This window comes from Sapajus apella, unplaced genomic scaffold (assembly GCF_009761245.1).
Source record: "Sapajus apella isolate SASKATOON/1434 unplaced genomic scaffold, GSC_monkey_1.0 scaffold4, whole genome shotgun sequence".
NCBI classification, from domain to species: domain Eukaryota; kingdom Metazoa; phylum Chordata; class Mammalia; order Primates; family Cebidae; genus Sapajus; species Sapajus apella.
In genome coordinates, this window is record NW_022436944.1 from 35,634,068 (window position 1) to 35,657,884 (window position 23,817).

Consider the following 23,817-nt stretch of genomic DNA (forward strand, 5'->3'; position numbering starts at 1 on the left):
AGGCTTGGGAAAACCAGAGAAGTTAGATGAGTTTTAAAAAGAACTACTATATCTAGATGTCGGAATCATGAATTAACAGCAATTCATCTAGTAAAAACATTTAGTATCTTTAGTAAAATACATCTTGGGAACAATAGGAAACTAAGTAGAAAACAATCTTTCTCTGAACCAGAAGTATACAATGACAGCAAAATGATGAAGGAGGGAAGACATACACTCATGCAGCAAAGCAATCTCCAGCTGCCAGAATAGAGGCCCAGTATCCAGTACAAAGGAAGTCCCACTATGCTCTGTCCTGAAAACCTCTGAGGCTGGAACAGAGTTTTTAATGCTGGGCTCCACATTTTAAATGACCTTGTGCTATAACTGAAATAAGCAAAGAAATTGGGGACTTCTAGCCCGAAGGAAAGAAGACTTCAGGCAATTATAGCTGGTTCTTAGGAGCAGAATTTGATTTCCTGGATAAAGAGCAGGGAAAAGAACTAGTGGGTGAAAAAATGTGGAAGCAAATTTGTGTTGTGATGCAGCTTGTTCACCACAGGTGAATTCAGCTAGATGTGGTGGCCCACACTTGTAATCCCAACACTTTGGGAGGCCAGGCGGGGCAGATTGCTTGAATCCAGGAGTTTGAGACTAGCGTGGGCAAAACAGTGAAACCCTATCTCTACAAAATATATATATATATGCCAGGCCTCATGACACACATCTGTAGTCCCAGCTCCTTGGGGAGGCAGAGGCAGGAGGATCACCTGAGTCCTGGACATTGAGGCTGCAGTGAGCTGTGATCATGATACTCCACTCAAGCCTGGGCAACAGAGTAAGACCTGGCTAAAAAAAAAAAAAAAGGAAAAAAAAAAGCCAAAAACAAAACAAAACTGGTGAATTCCCCATCATTAGAAGAGTTTAGGACAAAGTGATTAGGCATGCTGCAGAAGGTATCTCTCTTTGGGGAGGAGCCTGAATGAAACATCCCTGAGGTCTTTTCAACCCTGAGATTTTGTAATACAGAAAGTCCTATGAAACAATTAGAGCTCCTTCTCTCCTCTCTGGAAAGCTTGTTCCTCACAGTTATTGCTTTGTTTTTTCTCTCATTTGTCCCTCTGCTAATAATTAGGAAAAATGTAGTTGACAAACCTTACCTACTTTTGAAGAGTTGCAGACACTGGCTGTCACATCTGAAAATATTCCCTTCAGACCTCCAAAAGTCTCCACAAAGAAGTACTTGTCACTTGATCCTGCCATGGCTAACAGCTCCACGGGATTGGCACCAGCAATCCCCACAGCCAGGACAAGAATGCCTTTGTCCCGCAAGGCCTTTGCTGTGGCATTGAGTTTATCAGCATCGTGGGACTCCCCATCGGTGATCACAATGAGGACTTGGGGGACCCCCTTGTTCAGGCGGCTGCCCTGGGCTTCGGTGAACATGTGGTCTGAGAAGCCCAGTGCCTCAGCAGTATAAGTATTGCCACCCATGGGCTGGTCATTCTGCAGCACTGAAATGACCTCCAGTTTTGTGCCAAAGTCACCCAGATAAAACAGTACCTCTGGGTCATCAGCGTACTTGAGAGCCCCAAACCGGACCCGATTCTTGCCCACATCAGCTTTTTTCACTAAGCCAATCATAAAATCCTTCATGATATTATATTCATCATGGTCAATGCTGCCAGAGCTATCAATGACAAACACAACATCTAAAACTTCAATCCGCTTGCACTCTGGAAGAGGAAGAGAAAGGTAAACCATATGAGATTAGCTTTGGACAGCATGGGAGACACCCCAACCTTTTTTTAAATTGCTAGTGTTTTCTCTCCATGGGGATCATGCTGTGCATTAGAATGTCGACTTCCTGGACAAGAGAGACAATACACCCACATTTGTACTGGCAGTACATAGGTAACGCTCACGTAGGCAAGCTTGTAAGATAAGGCAGGAGTGAACTGAGGGCCCGCTGCAGGGAGTGAGATGGGGTGAAGTGACAATCACAAGATTGTTAGGAATAAAAAATTTTAAAACCTTTGGATTAAAGAAATCAGTTCTGTGTAAATTTTTCTGTATAAGTGGTTTCTCCAACATGTGCTTTCATTTATACAAATTTTTTTTTTTTTTTTGGCCACAGGGATCTTACCATTTGTATACTTAATATAAACCCTGGGGAAATGACCAAATGAAAATGAATTTGGCAACACTGTATTTTTCATGATTTTCTGATGGCTGACTTTTCAAAGTTACTTTTTCCTCACTTTTGACTTTTTTGAAACATCCATTTTCATTTTGGGGTCTCATCATAGAACTAAGCCCACTTTGCACTTGGTCCAACTAAGCTGTTCTGGCATAATGCTCCTATTAACTTTTTACATCTGAGGTCAGCACCATGGAAAAGTAAAGCAGGAAAGACACAATTAACTCTTAATCCATGTGTAGCACGTTCCCTCCAAAGGCGCAGTGTTCCAAATCTAACTCATCCGTTCTGGAGAAGGGGAATTGTAAGATGGTTTGTTATTTAGTCCTCATGTAGCACATTCTCGCTACAGGCCATAGAAAGGCATGATCCAAACATTAACTCATCCATTCTTGAGAAATGGAATAGTGAGAAAGAAGCTGCCCCCTCCCCCACCCCACCCCACCAACCAACAGTCCCAGAGGTGCCACATTTTCTTCTTTTGCCATCCACTTGCTGGCTATGTAAGGGCTGTTGAAAACCTTAGAGCCAATGTACTTATCCCCATGAATTGCAGGCCATGTGTACAGAGCAATCAACCAAATTCTCAAGAAAGGCTGGCTCTACTTGGGAATTGATGTAGAAGAACTATGTCCCCCACAGTCTTGGCCTTCCTGGGAAGCCTGCTTGGATTACCCAGGAGACCGGGGGTAGATTACTCAGTGTCAGAACACTTCAGAAAGCTCGTATTTGTTCTGGGTAAAATTACCAGGAAATACAAACCAGGTGTACTCCTTTTCCTACAAAATACAGATCACCAGCACCAAACCTTCCAGTGGGAGTTGAACAGAACTGTTATTTGAATAAGAAAGCAATGTTCCTCTCTTCCCTTTAAACTCCATGAAGATTTGTCTCCTTCTTTTTCAGAATGCCTGTTTCATCAAGCCCTCTGGGTCCCAGTATAAATCAGCCCCTTCTATTTGCTGAGTTTTTAATTTGATCATTTCCATTACCCTACATTTCCATGATTTTGATTATTTCCATTGCTCTGTGGTTTCACAGAAAGATAGTGGGGACTATGCTCCTTACTTCATTTGAAGCAATCATTGCTCAAGTTCTCTTACTATATTCCTTCCTCCTTTATAAAATTTGATAAATATCAAAGTGTTTTCTCAAACATTATCACCATTTGATACAAGTGTTGGTCTTTAGAAATTGCAAAAATAAACTCTATGTATAGTAGATGTGTAGGTCAAAGGGGAGCCACCTTGCCCGGGAGGATAAGTGCCAGGCCTGCCTCAGCAACCCACATGTAGCCCAGTGACACAGGGCACACAACAAGGCTGAGCCCCTTGCCTCATAGTAAGATGAGCTCTGTAATTCGTGCTCTAGAGGTCCCCATGGGATCAGGCTGAACTAGACTCCAGCTAAGACGATTTCCTTGTTCAGTTCCTACCCATGCCTGGTCCTGTTCCTTCACCCCTTCAGAAAATTCCTCAATAAATCACTTCCAAAGAGCCCTGACATAACTTCTGCTTCTAGAAAACCTGATCAAAGACCCGGTATGATACCATTTTTCTTAAATAGAGATTCATCACTCTAGTGCTATTTGCCTGCAAGCGGGAATGGGTCAGGTAAACCAAAATTCTTCCTAATTCAACAGGTCAAAGCCACTAGGAGAAACATTTCGATTAAACCAGAAGTTTACCATATGCAAACAGAACTATACTTAATGCAAGAAACAGGGGCTAAAAAAGACATCTGTTGTTTGGATAGCCCTGCTAGTGAGTATGCTCATGCCTACCTTCACGGGGGCTACATATTCCAAAAACAAGATCATCTTCAATGTGTTGCAGAATGTCAAAATTCTCAACATAAAAAACCATCTCGGGCCTCCCGCTGATCTCTTCGAGCTGAGTGACATTGGAGCCAAACACTCCCACAGAGTAGATGATTATGCCTTCTTGTCGAAGCGCTACCGCTGGTTCCTTTACTACGTCCTGAGCTTCACCATCCGTGATGAGGATGAGAAACTTTCTGACGTTGGGCCGGGCGCCCTTGGTGGGGTTGAAGTACTGAGACACAAAGCTCAGGGCGCTACCAGTCAAGGTGGTTTCTCCAATGTGAACCATTTGGTCTATTGCATTTGAAATGTCGCTTTGGGACGTGAATCTGTTGAGCTGAAACTCCTCCTTATTGACGCCACTGAACTGGACTACACCAATTTGCACCTGATCAGCTCCAATCTGAGATTTGCTCACCAGGTTTTTCATAAAGGTTTTCATTTTGCTGAAGTTTTCGGGTCCTATACTTCCAGAACTGTCCACCAGAAACATGATGTCAGCTTTCATCTCTTTGCAAGCTGCATAGCAAAAACTGGGATGTTTATTCAAGTCAGCTACATGTAAAAAGTTCAGAGTAAACAGGAAAATCTAAAACACAAATAATTTTATATTGAAGTGTGTATTTGGTAAGAAGCATTAGTAGTAAAAAAAAAAAAGCACAGAAGACAATGAAAATGAGAATATTCTATTTGTTATTTAGTAATTTGCTTAAATACATGACTCAGGGTTACTCATCCTCAGCATCACTGACATATCAGGCATCATTTTTACTGAGGTGGGAAGTCTGCATTGCAGGATACTGTAGAATGCTTTGCAGTATGCCTGACCTCTACCTCTTAGATGCCAGGAGCACCCCCCAGTTATGACCATCAGAAATGTCTCTAGGCATTGACAAATATGCCCTGAGGGCACAAAAATCACTCCTGGTTGAAAACTAATGATATAACTCTACAAGATTTCCCAAAAGCTTTATAAAAAGACATTCAAATAAACCTGAAGTACTCCTTACTATCTTAAATCATTTTATCATGTTACGCGTGTGGTGTATACTCATCTCTATCCATGAAAAATTGTGAGAGGAAGCTAATTAATACTTATTAAGGAAATTCCTTCCAATGTTTTTCTTATGCTTCAGATATTATTTAGAACAACACTATAATGGGCTCTTAGCTTGGTTCTAGAGAACAAACATGGTTATACAGGTCAACAAATGCCAACTTAGTAATTTTTGTTGTTTTTCTAAACCAGTAATGTCAATTGTTGCCAGGAGAGCAATTTGTGAAAGTCAGTAGGTCAAGCCATGATTTCTCTTACCTTCTTCAGCACAGATTTCTTGAACAACTTGGTTTCTTATGTCTTTCAGTGCGTCAAAGTCATGCACATAATATACTCTTTTTTCCTCTCCTGCAATTTCTCGCAGCTGGGTTTGGTTGGCCTCCTTAACCCCGATAGCATAGACTCGAATGTGCTCTTCTCTCAGTCTGTTTGCAGGCTCCGAGATGCTATCCTTGGACATGCCATTTGTCAGGACAACAAGGTGACATGGCACTTTGTTTCCTCGCTGCTTCTTTGCTTTTTGCAATAGACTCAGTGTGAAATTCAGTGCTGCGCCTGTGTTTGTATTCCCACCCATCTGCCTGATATTCTCAATGGCCTTTCCCAAATCCTGCTTGTTGGAATATTTATTGATCTCAAATTCCAAGTCCCAGCTGTCAGCATACTGGACGGCCCCAACCCGCACCTTATGGGGAGCAATGTTGAACATCCCTACCACCTCTGACAGGAAGGACTTCATTTCATGGAAATCTGTGGCCTGAGTGCTCCCTGAGCCATCGATGAGCAGATAGATGTCTGCTTCCTCGGTGTCCACACAGCCTAAAATGAAATCAATAAGTTGCATGTGGCATTTGAGGCAAACATGAAGAAGAAATGAAAGCAGATGGAGAGAAGAACAAATATGAACCTCTTAAGTAAACAGCTTCTAGGCTTAAAAAGATAGGGTATGTTAGTTTAAAATGGAAGACTCTTAGCATCCCTTAACCCAAATGAACTGCTTCTGACACTTATTACCCTAATTCTCTGCCATGAATCAGGATAAATCTGAATATAGCAGGAGATTTAAAATATTTGAAGTTGTCTTTTATAAGACACTTCTTCCATTAGTAAATAACTGCTTGGCAAAAAGTCAAGTAGTGTTTTGGGAAATGGAGAAGGTATTTAGCTGGACACTATGGGCACATGAACTCTGTCTTGAGCAAATTATTTACTCCTTATCCACTCCTAGTCAACTAACCATGGATACCATTTGTGAGTGAGACAATGACACTTGTAGTAAAAAAGCTATAAATATTTATGGAAGAATATATACATGTATGTGTATACCTATACATAAAAATATTTACATAGTATAAGTGTATATATGAAATGCAAGATACATCACCCTCTATCTCTGTCCCTACACTGGTGGATGCTAGAATGGTATCCCACAACAAATTACATAATTACGTTGTTCTCCATTCAAATCATACTCCTGTTTATTCTCTAAATTGGAATTTGGAAGTGAGGGAAGAAGATTTGGGTGAGAAAACTACAAAAAGAATAAAGAAATAAAGGGAAGAGCAGGGGAACATGAGAGACAAGAGAGAGAGACAAAAGAAGGTAGGAAAATAGCAAAAGGAAGGTATTCTGGGGCGTGGATGAGTAACAAATCTAATAAAAGCTGAACAAAAGAGGAACTAAAAAGGGAAATCTCTTCTCCCCGTGCCAATACCTCAATGACTTTTATTGTTCCCAAATTAGGATTCGTATGATCAAGCTAGAGTAAAAAATTAGGAACTTATCCTTCCCACCCACATCTTACCTGGCCAATCCCCTCTGTATACAGAATATTTGAGAGACAAGAAAAAAAAAAGAATTCAGCAGAAGACCTTACCGGATTTGAGCGTTTCGGTCCGCTCTGAAAAGACAGAGACTGTGTGTGTTATTTGGTTCCGCAACTTCTTCAGAAACGTCTGGTTGTGAGCAGCCAGGTCGGCGAAGGTCTTCAGTTTGGAGACATACTGCTCAGCAGGATGAGATGCTATCTTTTCCAACTGGGTGTCGCTGGCCCCCTCTATGCCCAGGGTGAAGATGGCCACACCTTCCCGTCGGAGGTTAACAGCTGCTTTTGTCACGTTATCTTCTGAAGCTCGGTGGGTCACTAGCACGGCAATCTGGGGCACCCCCTGATTCTTCCGACTGCCATTCCGTGCACTAAAGACTTCCTTCCTGAGCTTTTTGATGGCAGCTCCAGTGTAGGCCTTCCCAGTTTGGGGAGAGAGGCTCTGTATATTCTGGAGAATCTCTGACTTATTTATGCCCATGCTCAGTGAATTTATCACTTTTGTCTCATTGCTATAGGCCACAAGGCCGATCCTCATGCAATTTTCCTTTATGTCAAGAGCAGATACACTTTCTTCCAAGAATTCTTTAAGAAAGTCAAAGTTCTCCTCGCTTCCATTGACTGACACATCCAACAGGAACACAACATCAGCCACAGAAGGGCCTTGGCAAACTGTGTGGGCAAGAAATAAGCGCAATTTCAGCTGGTGGTTCAGCATTTTGCTCAGCATTAGAAGGCATGAAGAACATACAGCAGAGCTCAGTTATGCACTTAGAGAAGGAGGCAGACAAATCATTATGAAGTTGAGATTAGAGAGACCTGGGTTTAAATACTATATCTTAGCTAAACTCCCAGCTTCAATTTTCTCATCTGTAAAAGGGAGATAATATTAATCTCATAGAGTTGTTATGGGGTTTTAATAATATTCTTACCATGGGCCTGGTATATAAAGTTCACTCAGTGAACCATTGTCATTGCTATCGTATTAAAATCATTTAAGTATCATCAACACTATAGTCAGCAGTTACAGTCCAAATATTCTTAAGGGATAGGAATGAAACAGCAACTGCACTTTCAGTTCTTTTATTTGGGAAAGATGCTAGTAATAAGGACCTAGAGTTTCATAGATGACTCCAAGGAAAGCATTCTCTATTACCCACAGGTAATTATATATATCAGCTCCTTCAAACTGATTTAACCAGGAATAATGTGCGTTTTCTATATTACATATTTGGACATGTACACATTGAACACATTGTTTTTTATTGGCTATCCCTGCCCCTCTCTTGAATGATGATCACAAACTCCTGGCCATTCTTGTTACTGGAGTAGTACAAGAGGACAGTTTGGCCATAGAGCAGAACACAGGGAAAACTAATTCACAACAGGGCAGCAGGGAGTGAGGCAGTCTGGAGCTGAAACTGCATGGCTGGGAATTGGGAGACCTGGCCTACTAGCTCCGACTTTAAATTGCAACCTGGCCCAAGATGTATCACTTTTTCTTTTTTCCCCAAGACAGAGTCTCACTGTGCCATCCAGGCTGGAGTGCAGTGATGTAATCTTGGTTCACTGCAACCTCTGACTCCCTGGTTCAAGCGATTCTCCTATCTCAGCTGTCCAAGCAGCTAAGACTACAGGCACCTACCACCATGCCCAGCTAATTTTTAGTAGCGATGGGATTCACTAGGTTGGCCAGGCTGGTCTTGAACTCCTGACTTCGTAGTCCGCCCACCTTGGCCTCCCAAAGTGTTGGGATTACAGGTGTGAGCCACTGTGCACGGCCAAGGCTCATCACTTCTAAGGATATATACAAGTTCCTATTTGTGAAAAAAAAAAAACGGTGGGGGGACTTGTATTTCGGGAAGTTGCTTCTAGGTCTAACATTCTAGGATTATATTACATGGTTTCAAGAGAAAAGAATTTCTTTAGAAGCAAATTTACCTTTTAAATGAATCAATACTAAAACTACATAGCAACTAAAGCCCAGGGAAATAGCTCAGAGATGAGCCGGGTGGCAGGGAGAAAACATCCCTAAATTTTAAGAAGTCTGTGAATGTCATGCAACATGGATAAGTGAAATGTGAGAAACCAAGACTTGTGGGGTTCGCTGAATTGAAAATAGTCATCATCACTGGACTCTCTTAAACGTATGGATACATAACACCTGAAAATGCACCCATTTTGGGGATAGGAATGTTCAGAGAATTTCAATCCTCTCCACATTTTGGTTTTTCAAAAGTGTTTTATCATCATTCCTATACACACATGTTAAGCCCACCTTCTACAAGGACGTCATCAACTGCCCCCTCCTTGTACTTTGTTACATCCTTGATGATCTGTGTCATGTTTTGGGAAAACATGCTGAGGTCTCTGACTGTCCGAAGGTTGAAATGAAACTGAGACGTGGCCATGGCCTTCAAGTTTTCCTCAGAAGCTTCCTGCACCCCCACGGAGATGATTTTCACACCGTCCTTCTGCAGGGCCTTTGAAGCCTCTTCCACATCATCCTCAGACTCAGCTGAAGCCAGGACCACCAAAATTGGGGGAAACTGTTTCCTGTCTCTCCCATTTGTGGGTGCAGAGAAAAAGGTCCTGTGAGCCTCCTGAAGAGCCTTTCCTATCTGCAGGGATCCGCCAATGAACTGAAAGTTCTTCTTGAGGTGGTTCAGCATGGGGCTCCTGCCTTTGAAAGTGCTCAGGTGGAATTCACTGTGAAGCTTGTCGCTGTACTGGGCCAAGGCCACACGGTATTTGTCAGCCTCTATGGGGAGACTGTTGATCATTTTGGTGATGAATATTTTCACAAATGGGAAGGACTTAGATCCCAGGTGATCAGAGCTGTCCAACAGAAACACAACATCTGCATACTTGGGGCCTGCAAAACCACAAACATATGAACAAACCAAAAACCTTAAAAATGTACTGCCATATTTAATGCCAACTCTTTGGGGGGAAAGTACTTTCTTTTTTAAATTTATTTTTAAAATACCTTCCCAGTAAACTAAAAATAGCTTGCAAATGCAACTTCTCTCAAGAAAAAGAAATAGTTGCATCTTGGGCTGATTCTTTTATGCAACATCTCATTTGAACTGATCACAAAATTAAGCATAACTTTTGTAAGGAATTGGTTAATTAGAAATAGGTAGTGATTAACAAGTGACTGGGAAAAAAAAAAAAACAGAAAATATCATGGGTTTTATACCTTTGTGGATAATTTCCTCTTGTACTTTTTTTGGCTTTTGGAATTTGACTTCAACTTATATCAACAGGATAAAAAGGTTAATTGAAACTTAACTGTATCAAATTCACTTTAATGGTAAAATCTCAAAGATGGCCTTTCTCATTTAAGCAACACAACCACTGATCTGATTAACTTAAAAACATGTAAGTTTTATATTCCAAACAGTCAAATTAAGTTTTAAAAAATCTATAAGTCATAAAAATATGGAATTGTCAATCTATTTCAAGGTTAAATATGTTAGTACTTTTGATGAATATCATGAATGAGCATTGTATTATAATTGGTAAATTTTAGCCTTACATGTACAAAATGTGATGGCACCAATGTATCTCGGGCTAGGAAAGGGATTCTAGTTTTGGTTTTCATTAAAAATATAAGTTTTATATAGGAATGTAATACTTTGTTTAACTTTTAAAGCTTCATTCAATGTTAGATTCAACACTAGTTATCTGGTATTATATTTTTACATGATAGACAATCATTGGATTCAAACACTAGCTGTTGTTTACTAGTGGTCTGCTGGTTTGAACTCAGGGCTCTATCTCAGCATAAGATCCATTTCTTGTCTGGGGCAGGGAGGGAAGTAGATATGTTGTGTATGTTTAAGAAAATACAGTGCAATTGAACAAATAATGGACACCCTGACTTTGCCTTGAGCTAACTCTGTGAGCTTTGTCAAGACATTCAATATTCTTAGGCCTTAGTTTCTTCTTTAAAGGAAGTAGATTCAACTAGAAAATATCTAAGGTGCCGCCTCGCTCTGAGATTCCAATTATCTAAAATGGTTACTAGATAAGTTCTAATCAAATTTGAATAACTTCAAACTTTTCCTTTCTCTAGTGGCTGGGAAACCAGCTTTGGCATCCCTATTTGTTATTTCATTCTCTTTACAGCCATCTGATCAAGGCGTAGTTGATAAAATAATTTCTTGTCTTTTAAATAACCCAAATCTAACCACTCTGAGATTCTTTTCATGATTATATAGCCAGCAGCATCTGAGGGGAAGAAATAAGTGAGGGTGTAATCAACACCTTCCTCCAAAAGAAGCCTGGAACCCTGTGAAGACTGCCATGGGAGCCCTGCCATGGGTGGCTTGATTTGTAACCACCAGTGACTTTCTATTCATGAATGAAGTCCTACATCTTTTGTGGAGAAAGGAAATGCAGATAACTGGCACATAAGGTGGACTCAGGTTCTGATAAGGTCCATCATTATGCCTGAACCATGAAACAATGGAGAAAAAAACGTGGCTTCTACTTAAGAAGCTTAAGGCCTAGTGAGACATCAAAGGAAGACATTTACAGGGCAAAGTCAAGTTTATGTCTTCACAAAACTTGCTTCCAAGGTCAGTCTCCTCGAGGAAGCTGTAAAAGCCAAGGTAAGTTGCTCTGAACGTGAGCTGACTGGTACAATGACCAATTATTTATGAAGTGATGAGGTGGTTAAGGGTGGGCCGGTATCTTAAGTCCACAGAACAAAGATTCCCAACAGACAAAAGACAGTACTATGAAGTTTTCTCTCCAGGGAAAAAGCACTTTCTTCATAATAAGCAGCTGAATAGTTTAATTTGGAGCAAATCTGGACACTTAATCAAGACAACCCTTTGACACAAATGAATTAGGATGAGACATTCCAAGTTTTCCAGGCCTGACCCTAATATTAACAGAATTTTCATGCAATCTCCCAGAAGACCTAAAAGGAGTTGAAGCAGGACAAGATGACAGCTCTGATATCTTTCTATTACTAACAAGGAATAAGATCCAGAAACAAACGATCTTCAAAGAAACACAGAGTGACCTCACAAAGAATTTGACCTACCACCCTTACTCTTAGTACCATCAAAATCAAAACAAAGTGATACAAAACTCCTCACTTTTAAATCGGTCAAACTCATGTATTATCTATTTTCTGTAATCAAAATTAAGAATTCTTTTCAGTTTTTCCTTACCAGAATCTTGGTTCACAGAAACATGGAAACAAATTATCATGAGGAACAAAATTAGCAGCATTTTCATATAATGACAAAAAAAAATCTTCAACTTGAAATCTGAAAAGGCAAAAATATAAACATATAAAATTGTGGATATTTGGGAATGCTCACATACAAGAGCATGCAAAATTAAATAATAAATTGGGTGCAACAGGGGATGAGGAATTTCTGAGGTTCACTGACCTTCCAATCTGTGAAGTGCCTAGAGAAAACAATCCATCGAGATTTACAAAGTCTGAAGCATTTTTCTTGGTCCCCAGACCTAGTAGAAACATGAAATTTTCAACAGTTGGTAGAGGGAGCCAGAAGCATTTTAGTGCTACCTGTAGTACCTGCTCCTAGTGCTTATTATCCTGTACCCTAGTGTCATCCTCTATCTACTCATTGCTAAGACAATTCAGAGTTCGCTGCTGGGAGACACCCTGAGACCTATTTTGTAATCTCACCATCATGAACATGTAGGAGTGTTTTATCTTTGAAGACTAATTTTAGATGTGGCCAAAATTCCATGATTTTTCCTTTTCCTCCCTAATTGAAAAGGTAGCTGTTTTCCTTTATCCTTAATTCAAGAGAAGACATAACAGAAAAAGCAGTGATTTTCCATATTCCACATAATATCTTGCTCCTCGAAATGAGGGGCTCAGCTTACACCATTTTATGTCCAACTTCCTAGAACTGCATGAGGCAAGGATTTTCCTATTTCATTTTGGCCTAAAGCATTTTCAGCCACCTTGAAATATTAAATGTACTGAAAATAAATGATGTCCCAAGGATTATAAATTATTCTATTATAAGGACACATGCACACGAATGTTCATTGCAGCACTGTTTACAACAGCAAAGACTTGGAACCAACCCAAATGCCCATCAATGATAGACAGGAAAAACAAAATGTGGCACATATACACCATGGAATACTATGCAGCCATAAAAAACGATGAGTTCGTGTCCTTTGTAGGGGCATGGATGAACCTGGAAACCATCATTCTCAGCAAACTGACACAAGAACAGAAAATCAAACCCTGCATGTTCTCACTCATAGGCGGGTGTTGAACAATGAGAACACATGGACACAGGGAGGGGAGCATTACACACTGGGGTCTGTGGAGGGGCACTAGGGGAGGGACAGCTGGGTCTGGGGAGTTGGGGAGGGATAACATGGGAAGAAATGCCAGATACAGGTGATGGGGAGGGAGGCAGCAAACTATTGCCATGTATGTAACTATGCAACAATCTTGCATGTTCTTCACATGTACCCCAAAACCTAAAATGCAATTTTAAAAAATTTTATATATATATATATATAAAATAATGAAGCAGGTTGGGCTCATTTATTCACTCTTTTATTCACTGAACAAAAAATGAATTGATCCATTAATAGACCAGTACCTCCATGTCCTGCTTAATTGCTACCCAAAAATGTACTTGCAATACCATATATGTTTATCTCACCCTATGCCAGGAAGGCTCCAAGTTTCTAATATTCAGACTCTTTAGAAAAGGGATATTTGTCATGAGAAATTCCATCCCTGTTTCCTCACCTACGCCATTGTCCTTCTGACATTCTTCAACTTGAGATTCTCTTCCAGTGCTTCACAAGTCTAGATAATGTAAAGTTTTCAGGCTGTATATAAAATTATCAGTTCTATTCAAGATGGAATCAGTGAGTTAGAAAAAGTTGTTAGGAGGTAATGTTTAGTACAAACCTTTTCATTTTAGAGAAACTAAGTCTCAAAGTGGATTGCCCGAAGTGAAAAGCAAGTCACACAATCTGTACAATTTTTATTAATGTAACAACAAATAATAAATTCTACCATTTGTTCAACTTTCACTATAAGCCCGGTCCTGTGCTAACAGCTTTACATTTATTCTCCCGTTTGATATTGGTAACAACTAACAGCAGTTACTATTACTACTATTGTTCTTATTTCCAGATAAGGAAACTGATTTTTAAGGGAAAGTAAGTGATGCAAGGACACACTGGTAAAGTGAGACACCAGTTAGACTAGAACCCACATCTGTCTGACTCCAAAACCTTTAAAACTCAGTTACCCTGTAGAATAAACTCAATGTTATGAACGCAAAGTGTCTTCTAGTTTCTTCATTCTACATCTTTTTTCTAAGTACTAAGAGATTTTGGTACTTGTTTTCATACCTTTTTATTTCTGTTTTTCAAACCCAGGGTTTTACACCATTTTCTTCTTTTCTGTTTATATTATGACCTTTATAAATTATTGCAGTCTTTTGGAGTTATCAGAGAGAAATGCTTTGGGACAAGTCCATAGGACCAATGTCAAAATTTTCCAAGCAGTCACAATGGTAAGGAAACAGTATTGAGTGAAGGATGAACATCTGGACAGAGAAGCGAGGATTAGGGAAGGCTGCAATAGTCTCAAAGCAGCATGTAGCATCTGGAAATTTCCATATGCAGATGTCAATCAACACCCCTAGTATTTACTCAAAAGTTAACTCCTCTGGATTAGCATCTTGTGGAACAATTTTCTTGCATTCTTTCAGTGGAATCCAAAGTCTGGTGTGCTATGAGGCTATACAATATTGAAGCCCAGTATAGGGCTTGAGGTACCGTGTGTCTGACTTTGTGTGTGCACAGGGTGGGTGGTGTATGATAAGTCAAGTGGTAGGACCAAGCCTCCAAGGTCATGCTTGGGAGGCAAGGAGAATGGGCTCATTTATACTACATCAAAACACGGATGAAGTGCCTGCAATCTGTATGTTATTCTACCACCGGTTATGACCAGGATTTTCATACTTAAATTATAAAAATAACTGATCATCCGAAGACATATGAGGGGAGAATGAAGGAGATGTTTATTTAAAGTAATTAACATAAAATTTAAATTCATAGTAAGCTCTATCTTAATATAACAGTGAGATTAATTGCCTCTCATTATAAATACTCTCAAAGGTCTGTGTCTCTTTAATCTGAATTTTTTTGCATTCAATTCATTGTGAATCAAGTAAGCTGAGGCTAACACCTTCTCTTTATATGCTATAAAGGTCTTTTTTAAAATTCTAGATCTCTGTAACTAGAATGTTTTTAATTTAAACTACAGCTGCAAAAGCAATACAGCCACCCAAGACTTGGCTTCAAACCTAGAATGTTTAGAACTTGTACAACACATCCCGGGCTATTAAGCACCAAGAGTCTCAGAGAGACTTCTGCTCCATACAAACCAATTCGTAATCCAAGTCATATCTCTGAAAAAAAGTATAAGAGCCCCTATGGGAAACAAAAGTCTTCAGCAAAATTAAGATTAATATTTCTTTCTTTAAAATAAGGTGTGCAGGATACCTCATTGGTAAGTACTGATTTTATTTTACTTCAAAAACAAGATTATCATTGTTTTACTGCAAGAGATAACATTGGGTCATTCCCATCGTGTTAAAGATAAATGGGTGTTCACTTATTTAACCCCTGATGTCTTCATTATTTCCTTTCTGCAAGCCATTCTACTCAGAAGTCAAAAAGTAGAAAGAAAAATATTCAGAATGAGCCTGAAGTTCATGTTAAAACGCTACAGGATAAATCCTTGGCCCCCAATAGGCACAGAGGAATATCGAATAAATGCTGGTAAGAAAAACAAAACAAAAGCAAGCTGCACAGTTTTTACTTACCCCAACTGCGTTTTCTGGAATTACAAAAAGGAGCTTTGTATGTTAATCACATTAGAACAGGGTCATGCAGGTGAACTTGCCACTTTATAAAATGAATACTTTTCTGTGTAGAGGAGGTCTTTGGCTGTGTGAAAAGCTCACAGGCTATAAAGTATGATGGCCTGGATCCACTCCATGCCTAAACTGTTGTGTGACCTTGGACATCGCCACCTAGGTTCCTAACCTGAAGCATAGGGGCTTACAGTCTCTCTCAGTCCAAGCAGTTCCACACCTTAACAGTTTCTGATCTAGCAAATACAAGTAAAAGAAAGAAAAATATGAATAATTAAGCCAAGAGCACATTTGAACACTGAGCACCTGTTTTGAAACTATCCCCCGGAGAAAACTGCCCCTCAGACAACCACCCCTGGCAGGTCCTCTGGCAAAGGGGCTGGCAGCAGCAAGGGAAGGATCATGTTTTCAGCACTGATCCTTCCTGGGTCAAAACTTGTTGGACTCCTTCAGGACTCACCCAACTACATGAACTTCAGGGGACTAAAATTTTAACAGTGCAAATAATCCACTAGAAATTATGTGTCCAACACAGAAATTAAGAAAAAAATAAATCTAAGAGATAGATAATACTAAAAATTAAAACAGAACTCAAGAAACTCAAAAAGAAAATATTTGAAAAGACAAATCTCAGAATAGACTTATCAATAATAAAAAGAGAAAATGCAAATAGATAATTGTATAAATGAAAAAGGGGATACAACTAAAGATAAGTATTTTAAAGAAATTGTAGTTAAAAATTTTCACAGAAAGTAAGCACCAGGCCTAGACAGTTTTATTGACAAGTCCTACCCAACTTTCAAGAAACAGATGATCTGAAGCTTTTATAAAGTATTTCAAAGAGTAGAAAGAAAAGATTATTAGCCATCTTATTTGTATGGGGCCAGTATAATCCTGATGCACAAATCAAGCAAGGACCATATGAGAAAGGAAAATTAAAGGCCCATTTAACTCATGAAGATAAATATTTAAAAATCCTAAACAAAGCAATAACAAATTAACTCCCACAGTACATAAAAATCATGGCTTTTGCAGCAACATGGTTGGAACTGCAGGCCATTATTTTAAGCAAAACAACTCGGAATCAGATAACTAACCACCATATGTTCTCACTTGTAAGTAGGAGCTAAATGGAGTGTACACCTGACACAGCGTGTGAAATAATAGTCCCTGAAGATTGAGAAGGGTGGGAAGGTTGCAGGGGAGGGATGAGAAATTGCTTAATGGGTACAATGTACACTACTCAGGTGATGGTCACACTGAAAGCCCAGATTTTACCACTACACACTATATCCACTTGAGAAAAAAGATGCATTTGTATCCCTTAAACTTGTAACAAAACAGTTATTACTATCAAGTTGAGTTTCTCAGAAATATAAGGATGTTCATGATTTTAAAGAAAAACTTAGCAAATTAGAAGCTTACTTAACCTAACAGAAGAGTTATTTTAAAAATCTGGAATACATAGCCTAATGGGGAAATATTACAAGTATTATCTTTAAAATTAGGAAAAGGAAAATGTGACCCCCTCTCATTCCTAGGTGCCAATGAATTTAAAGCCACAAGGACTGAAAAAAGAACAAGATCAGGGGCAAGACGGCAGACTAGCCACAGCCAGGAGGATCATTTTGCTAGCAAGGGACTGGGACATTGGGGAAACTGACACACTCTCAGCAGATCTTCAGAGCAAAGGCACTGAGAATGGACAGAGGGAGGACACAGATATGGGGCTTAAGAGGGAAGAAGCTGGGAGCCCTGCATGGGGCTACCATGGACCAGGACTTGTTCCTGGCACCCAATGACTCCTGGGGAAGGGGTGAGTTCAACAGGTGAGGAGCCACTTGCTCTCACCACAGACTTCTGGAATCCTGGAAACATGAGACCCCAAAACTCCCATGGACACTAGAAATGGCAGAGAAAGCTGATTAGAAAGGTGGTAGGGGCAGGACTCCAACCTATGCAGAGCCCAGAGAGTTTGGTGTGGGAACGTCTGCAGTGGAGGGTGACCAAGGATGCCCACCCCCCAAGGTTCACCCTGCCTTAGGGGAACTGTTGGACCTGAACAGAGTAGGGAAACATTGTCCATGAGATGGGGCCAGTCCGACCTGAGTGCTGCCCTGTCTGCTGGTCGCTTCTGGGGCCCCAGCCTGGCTGCCCGACTGGAATACCTCAACTAGGGTACCTCTCAGGGGCGACATCATAGTTCCTATGCTGGCTGACTATGCCTGACCCTTGGAGAGCTCCAGCAGAGCAGTCCCTGCCAGTACACACTAGCCCAATGAAATGTTCCCTTCACCCACTGCAGCTTCCCCACACTGCTTTACCAGCAAACACTCACCCATGGCCACCCCCTGCGTCACTTTGCCAACATGCATGCACATGAACAGACCTCATCTCCTCTTTTCCACAGGTGCACGTGTGCACCTTATGGTGTCACTGCTGCCAGTGTGAGTGCACCCTGTGATCCCACCACCTCACCTCCCCTGCCAGCATGAATGAGTGCATGGAGACCAGCGGCCCCGCCTCCTGTTGCCATTGCTACCTGCATGAATATACACAGAGAGACCAGTGGCACTGCACTGTCACCCAATGTGAATATGTACACAGAGGCCACCAGCACCCCATTCCCAGGCTGACACCACTGCTAGTGTGAACATGCACAAAAATGGTAGTACCTCCACCTCCCAGCATGACCACTGTCATGAATGCCTGCATAGAGGCTAGCACATCCACACCACTCAGCATCCCACCCCTATGTTGACACCATTGTCACTGTGAAAGGACACGTGAATGCCAGCAGCCCCGCCTCATCTTGTGTTACCACTATCATGAATACCTGCACAGGAGCTGGTACCCCCATATCAGTCAAGAAATGTGCACTCCAATGCACTATTGCTGCTGCTGTCACATGTGAAAGAGCACAGATCTTGCTGCCACCATCCAACAAAGCACTTTGGCTGACACCACCCATCAGTGTTGTGGCCAGCAGGAAAGAGACACCGTGGCCCCTTCAGCACAGGAGGTTCCTAACCTTGAGGGGCCAGAGAACACAATGCCAGGGGCATGATAACAGATCTACAGAGTTAGAGCACACAGTCCCCGAGTGCTAAGCTGAGGCTTGGCCCCCTAGAATCTTCCAGAAATGAAGCCACTCAACAGAACCATTCTTGTACCACAGTCAAACTCCCAAGGATATCAAAGAAGATGAAAGCAAACAAACAAACAGAAAACCTACTGCAACACCCATTCAAAGGACAGCAACTTCAAAGACTCGAAGTATATCAGCCAATAAAGTTGAGAAAGAACCAGTGCAAGAACTCCAGCAACTCAAAAAGCCAGAGTGTCTTCTTACCTCCAAATGACCACATCAGATCCTCAGAAATGGTTCTTATCCAGACTGAAATGGCTGAAACGGCAGAAAAAAAATCCAGAATATGAATACGGATGAAGATCATTAAGATTCAGGAGAGAGTCAAAATCCAATCCGAGGATCCTAAGTAATAAAATAAAATGATACAGGAGATTAAAGACAATATGGTCATTTTAAAAATGAACCAGACTGATCTGACAGAGCTGAAAAACTCACTTTAGGAATTTCAGAATACAATTCCAAGTATTAACAGCAGAATCAACCATGCTGAAGAAAGAATCTCAGAGCTCAAAGACCAGTTCTCCAAAATAACCCAGACAAAAATAAGAAAAAACAAAGAAGAAGAAAACAAACAAAGAACAAAACCCTAGAGAAATATGGAATTATGTACAGAGACCAAATCTATTTGGTCTTTGTACCTGTACTTTATACCTGTACTCTGTACTTGCTGTACTTTTATTTGGACTCATTGGCATTCCTGAAAGAGAGAGAGAGAGAGAGAGAGAGAGAGAAAGAAAGCAAACAACTTGGAAAGTATTTTTCAGGATATTGTCCATGAAAGTTTCCCCAACCTGGCTAGAGAGGCCAATGTTCAAATTCTGAAAATGTAGAGAACCCCTGTGAAATACTATACAAAATGGCCACCCCCAAAACACATAAGTCATCAGATCCTTCAAGGTCAAAATGAAAGAAAAAAATGTTAAAGGCAGCTAGTAAAAAGGGGCAGGTCGTGTACAAAGGGAACCTCATCAGGCTAACAGCAAACTTTTCAGCAGAAATCCTACAAACCAAAAGAGATTGTGGGCCTGTATTATTCAGCATTCTTAAAGAATTTCCAAACAAGAATTTCATATTCAGCCAAATTAATCTTCATAAAGGAGAAATAAGAACCTTTTCAGACAAGCAAGTGCTAAGGGAATTCATTATTGCTAGACCTGCCTTATGAGGGGTCCTTAAAGGAGTGTTAAACAGAGAAAGGGAAGACTATTACTGGCTACCACAAAAACACACTGAAGTACATAAGCCAGTGACACCAGCAACCACACAAACAAATCTGCATAATAACCAGGGTTAGGTTAACAACATGATGACAGGATGAAATTTGCACACATGAATACCAATCTTGAATGTAAACAGGCTAAATGCCCCCAATTAAAAGGCACAGAGTGGCAAGTTGGATTAAGAAGCAAGACCCAACCATATGCTGTCTTCAAGAGACCTAGCTCACATGCAATGACACCCATAGGCTCAAAGCTAAGGCATGGAGAAAAATCTAGCAAGCAAACAGAAATGAGAAAAAAGTAAGTCTTGCTATTCTAATTTTAGACAAAACAGACGTTAAACCAACAAAGATAAGACAAAGAAGGACATTACATAATAGTAATGGGCTCAAATCAACAAAAACATCTAAGTATCCTAAATATGTATGCACCCAACACAGGAGCACCCAGATTCACAAAGCAAGTTCCCAGAGGCCTAAGAAGAGACTTGGATAAACACACAATAATAGTAAGAGACTTCAATAACCCACTGCCAGTATTAGACAGATCACTGAGGCAGAAAACAGAGATATTCAGGACTTCAACCAGACACTTGACCAAATGGACCTAACAGACATATATTGAACTCTCCACCCAAAAGCAATAGACTATCTATTCTTTTCATTGCCCACAAAGCATATACTCTAAAATCGACCAATCAGACATAAAATAATCCTCAGAAAATTTAAAAAAAAACTGAAACTACAACAACCACACTCTCATACCATGGTGCAATAAAAATAGCAATCAATACTGCACTCAAAACCAAAACAATTACATGGAAATTAAACAACCTGCTCCTGAATGACTTTTGGGTAAATAATGAAATTAAGACAGAAATTACGAAGATCTTTGAAACTAATGAGAACAAAGATACAACATACCAGGATCTCTGGGATACAGCTAAAGCAGTGTTAAGAGAGAAGTTTATAGCACAAAGCACCCACATCAAAAACTTACAAAAATCTCAAATTAACAACCTGTTATCACAACTAGAGGAACTAGACAACCAAGAGCAAACTGAATCCAAAGCTAGCAGAAGAAATAGCCAAAATCAGAGCTGAACTGAAGGAAATGGAGATGAAAAAAAAACAAAACAAAACCCAAAAAATCAACAAATCCAGGGTTGGTTCTTTGAAAAAAATTAATAAAAGTTGTTAGCTAGACTAATACAGAAAAAAAGAGAAGATCCAAATAAACACAACTAGAAATGACAAAGGGGGCAATGCCATTAACCCCAAAGAAACACAAAAAACTCAGATTACTATGAACACCTCTATGCAGACAAACTAGAAAATCTAGAAGAAATAGATAAGTCCTGGACACATACAATCTTCCCAAGAGTGAACCAAGAAGAAGTTGAGTCCCTGAACAGATTAATAACAAGTTCTGAAATTGAATCAATAATAAAAAGCCTAACAATCAAGAAATGCACAGGACCAAATTCTACCAGATGTATAAGGAAGAGCTGATACTATTTCTACTGAAACTCTCTCTAAAAACCGAGGTGGAGGGACTCCTCCCTAACTCCTTTCTCTGAGGCCAGCATCACCCTGATACCAAAACCTGAAAGAGACACACCCACACACACAACTTCAATTCAGCACGTACTGGCAGTCCAGGCCAGAGCAACCAGACAAGAGAAAGAAATAAAAAGCATTCAAATAAGAGGAAGTCGAGTTATCCCTATTTGCAGATGATATGATTCTATACCTAGAAAATTCCATAGTGTCTGCCCAAAAGCTTCTTGATCTGATAAACAACTTCAGCAAAGTTTTAGGATACAAAATCAATGTACAAGAATCAGTAGCATTACTATATACCAACAGCATCCAAGCTCAGAGCCAAATCAAGAAAATGATTCCATTCACATTAGCCACAAAAAGAATAATCAAATACCATCAAATCAGGGAGGTGAAAGATCTCCCCAATGAGAATTATGAAACACTGCTCAAAGAAATCAGAGATGATACAAACAAATGGAAATACATTCAATGGTATTGCTATCAAACTATCAATGACATTCTTCAGAGAACGAGAAAAAGAAACTATTTTAAAATTTAGATGGAACCAAAAAAAAGCCCAAATAGCCAAGGCAATCCTAAGCAAAGCTGGAAGCCTCACATTACCTGACTTTAAACTATACTACAAGGCCACGGTAACCAAAACAGCATGGACTAGTACAAAAGCAGACACACAGACAATTGGAACAGATTAGAGCCCAGAAATAAGGCCACACACCTACAACCATCTGATCTTTGACAAAACTGACAAAAACAAGCAATGGGGAAAGATTCCCTATTTAAAAAATGGTACTGGAATAACTTGGTTAGCCATATGCAAAAGATTAAAACTGGACCATTTCCTTACATGATATACAAAAATCAACTGAAGATGGATTTAAAAAACTTAAATGTAAAACCCAGAAGTATAAAAACCCTGGAAGATAACCTAGGAATTACTATTCTGGACATAAGACCTGGCAAAGGTTTCATGACAAAGACATGAAAAGCAACTGCAACAAAACCAAAAATTGACAAATGAGACCCAATTAAACTAAAGAGCTTCTGTTCAGCAAAAAAAAACAAAAACAAAAAAACTATCACCAGAGTTAACAGACAACATATAGAATGGGAGAAAATATTTTCAAATTATGCATTTGATAAAGGTGTAATATCCAGAATCTATAAGGAACTTAAATCAACAAGCCAAAAAAAAAAAAAAAGAAAAGAAAAACCCATTAAAATGTGGACAAAGGACACGAACAGACACTTTTCAGAAGACATACATGTAGCCAAGAGGCATGTGAAAAAATGCTTAACACTACTAATCATTAGAAAAATACAAATCAAAACCACAATCTATCATGTTATGCCAGTAAGAATGGCTATTACTAAAAGGTAAAAAAAATAATGCTGGTGAGGTTGCAAAGACAAAGGAACACTTATCAACTGCTGGTGGGACTATAAATTAGTTCAGCCATTGTGGAAAGCAGTTTGGCAGTTTCTCAAAGAACTCAAAGCAGAATTACCATTTGACCTAGCCATCTCATTATTTGGTGTATATCCGAAGGAATATACATGGTTCTACAATAAAGACACATGCATGTGTATATTCACTGTAGAACTATTCACAATAGTAGAGACATAGAATCAACCTGAATGCTCATCAACAGTAGACTGGATAAAGAAAATGTGATATATATGACGTAATACTATGCAGCCATAAAAAAGAACAAGATCATGTCTTTTGCAGCAACTTGGATGGAGCTGGAGGCCATAATCCCAAGTGAACTAACACAGGAACAGAAAAGCAAATACTGCATGTTCTTACTTATAAACAGGAGCTAATCACTGAGTACATATGGACACAAAGAAAAAAACAATTGAGGCCCATCTGAGGGCAGAGGGAGGAAAGAGGCTGAGGATCAACAACCTACCTATCAGGTACCAAGCTGATCAGCTGGGTGATTAAATAACGTGTTTATCAAACCCCCATGACACATAATTTACCTATAAAACAAACCTGCATATGTACTCTTGAACCTAAAATAAAAGTTGAAAAATAAAGCTGTCATTGTTTGCAAAGTGACATGATTGTTTATAT

At 39.8% G+C, this 23,817-nt stretch overlaps 1 protein-coding gene across 1 annotated transcript in view; it reads right to left on the reverse strand.

The window, feature by feature from the left end:
- LOC116542179 (collagen alpha-6(VI) chain) overlaps positions 1-12,406 on the reverse strand; it is a 110,497-nt gene extending 98,091 nt beyond the window's left edge. The window contains exons 1-7 of the mRNA XM_032266957.1: positions 12,298-12,406; positions 12,073-12,171; positions 9,162-9,758; positions 6,935-7,555; positions 5,317-5,877; positions 3,963-4,520; positions 1,140-1,715 (exon numbers count right to left, since the gene is read on the reverse strand). Of these exons, the coding sequence (XP_032122848.1) occupies positions 1,140-1,715; positions 3,963-4,520; positions 5,317-5,877; positions 6,935-7,555; positions 9,162-9,758; positions 12,073-12,139 (2,980 nt within the window). The 5' untranslated portion in view covers positions 12,140-12,171; positions 12,298-12,406. The remainder of the gene's footprint in view (positions 1-1,139; positions 1,716-3,962; positions 4,521-5,316; positions 5,878-6,934; positions 7,556-9,161; positions 9,759-12,072; positions 12,172-12,297) is intronic.
- Positions 12,407-23,817: the final 11,411 nt, after the last annotated feature.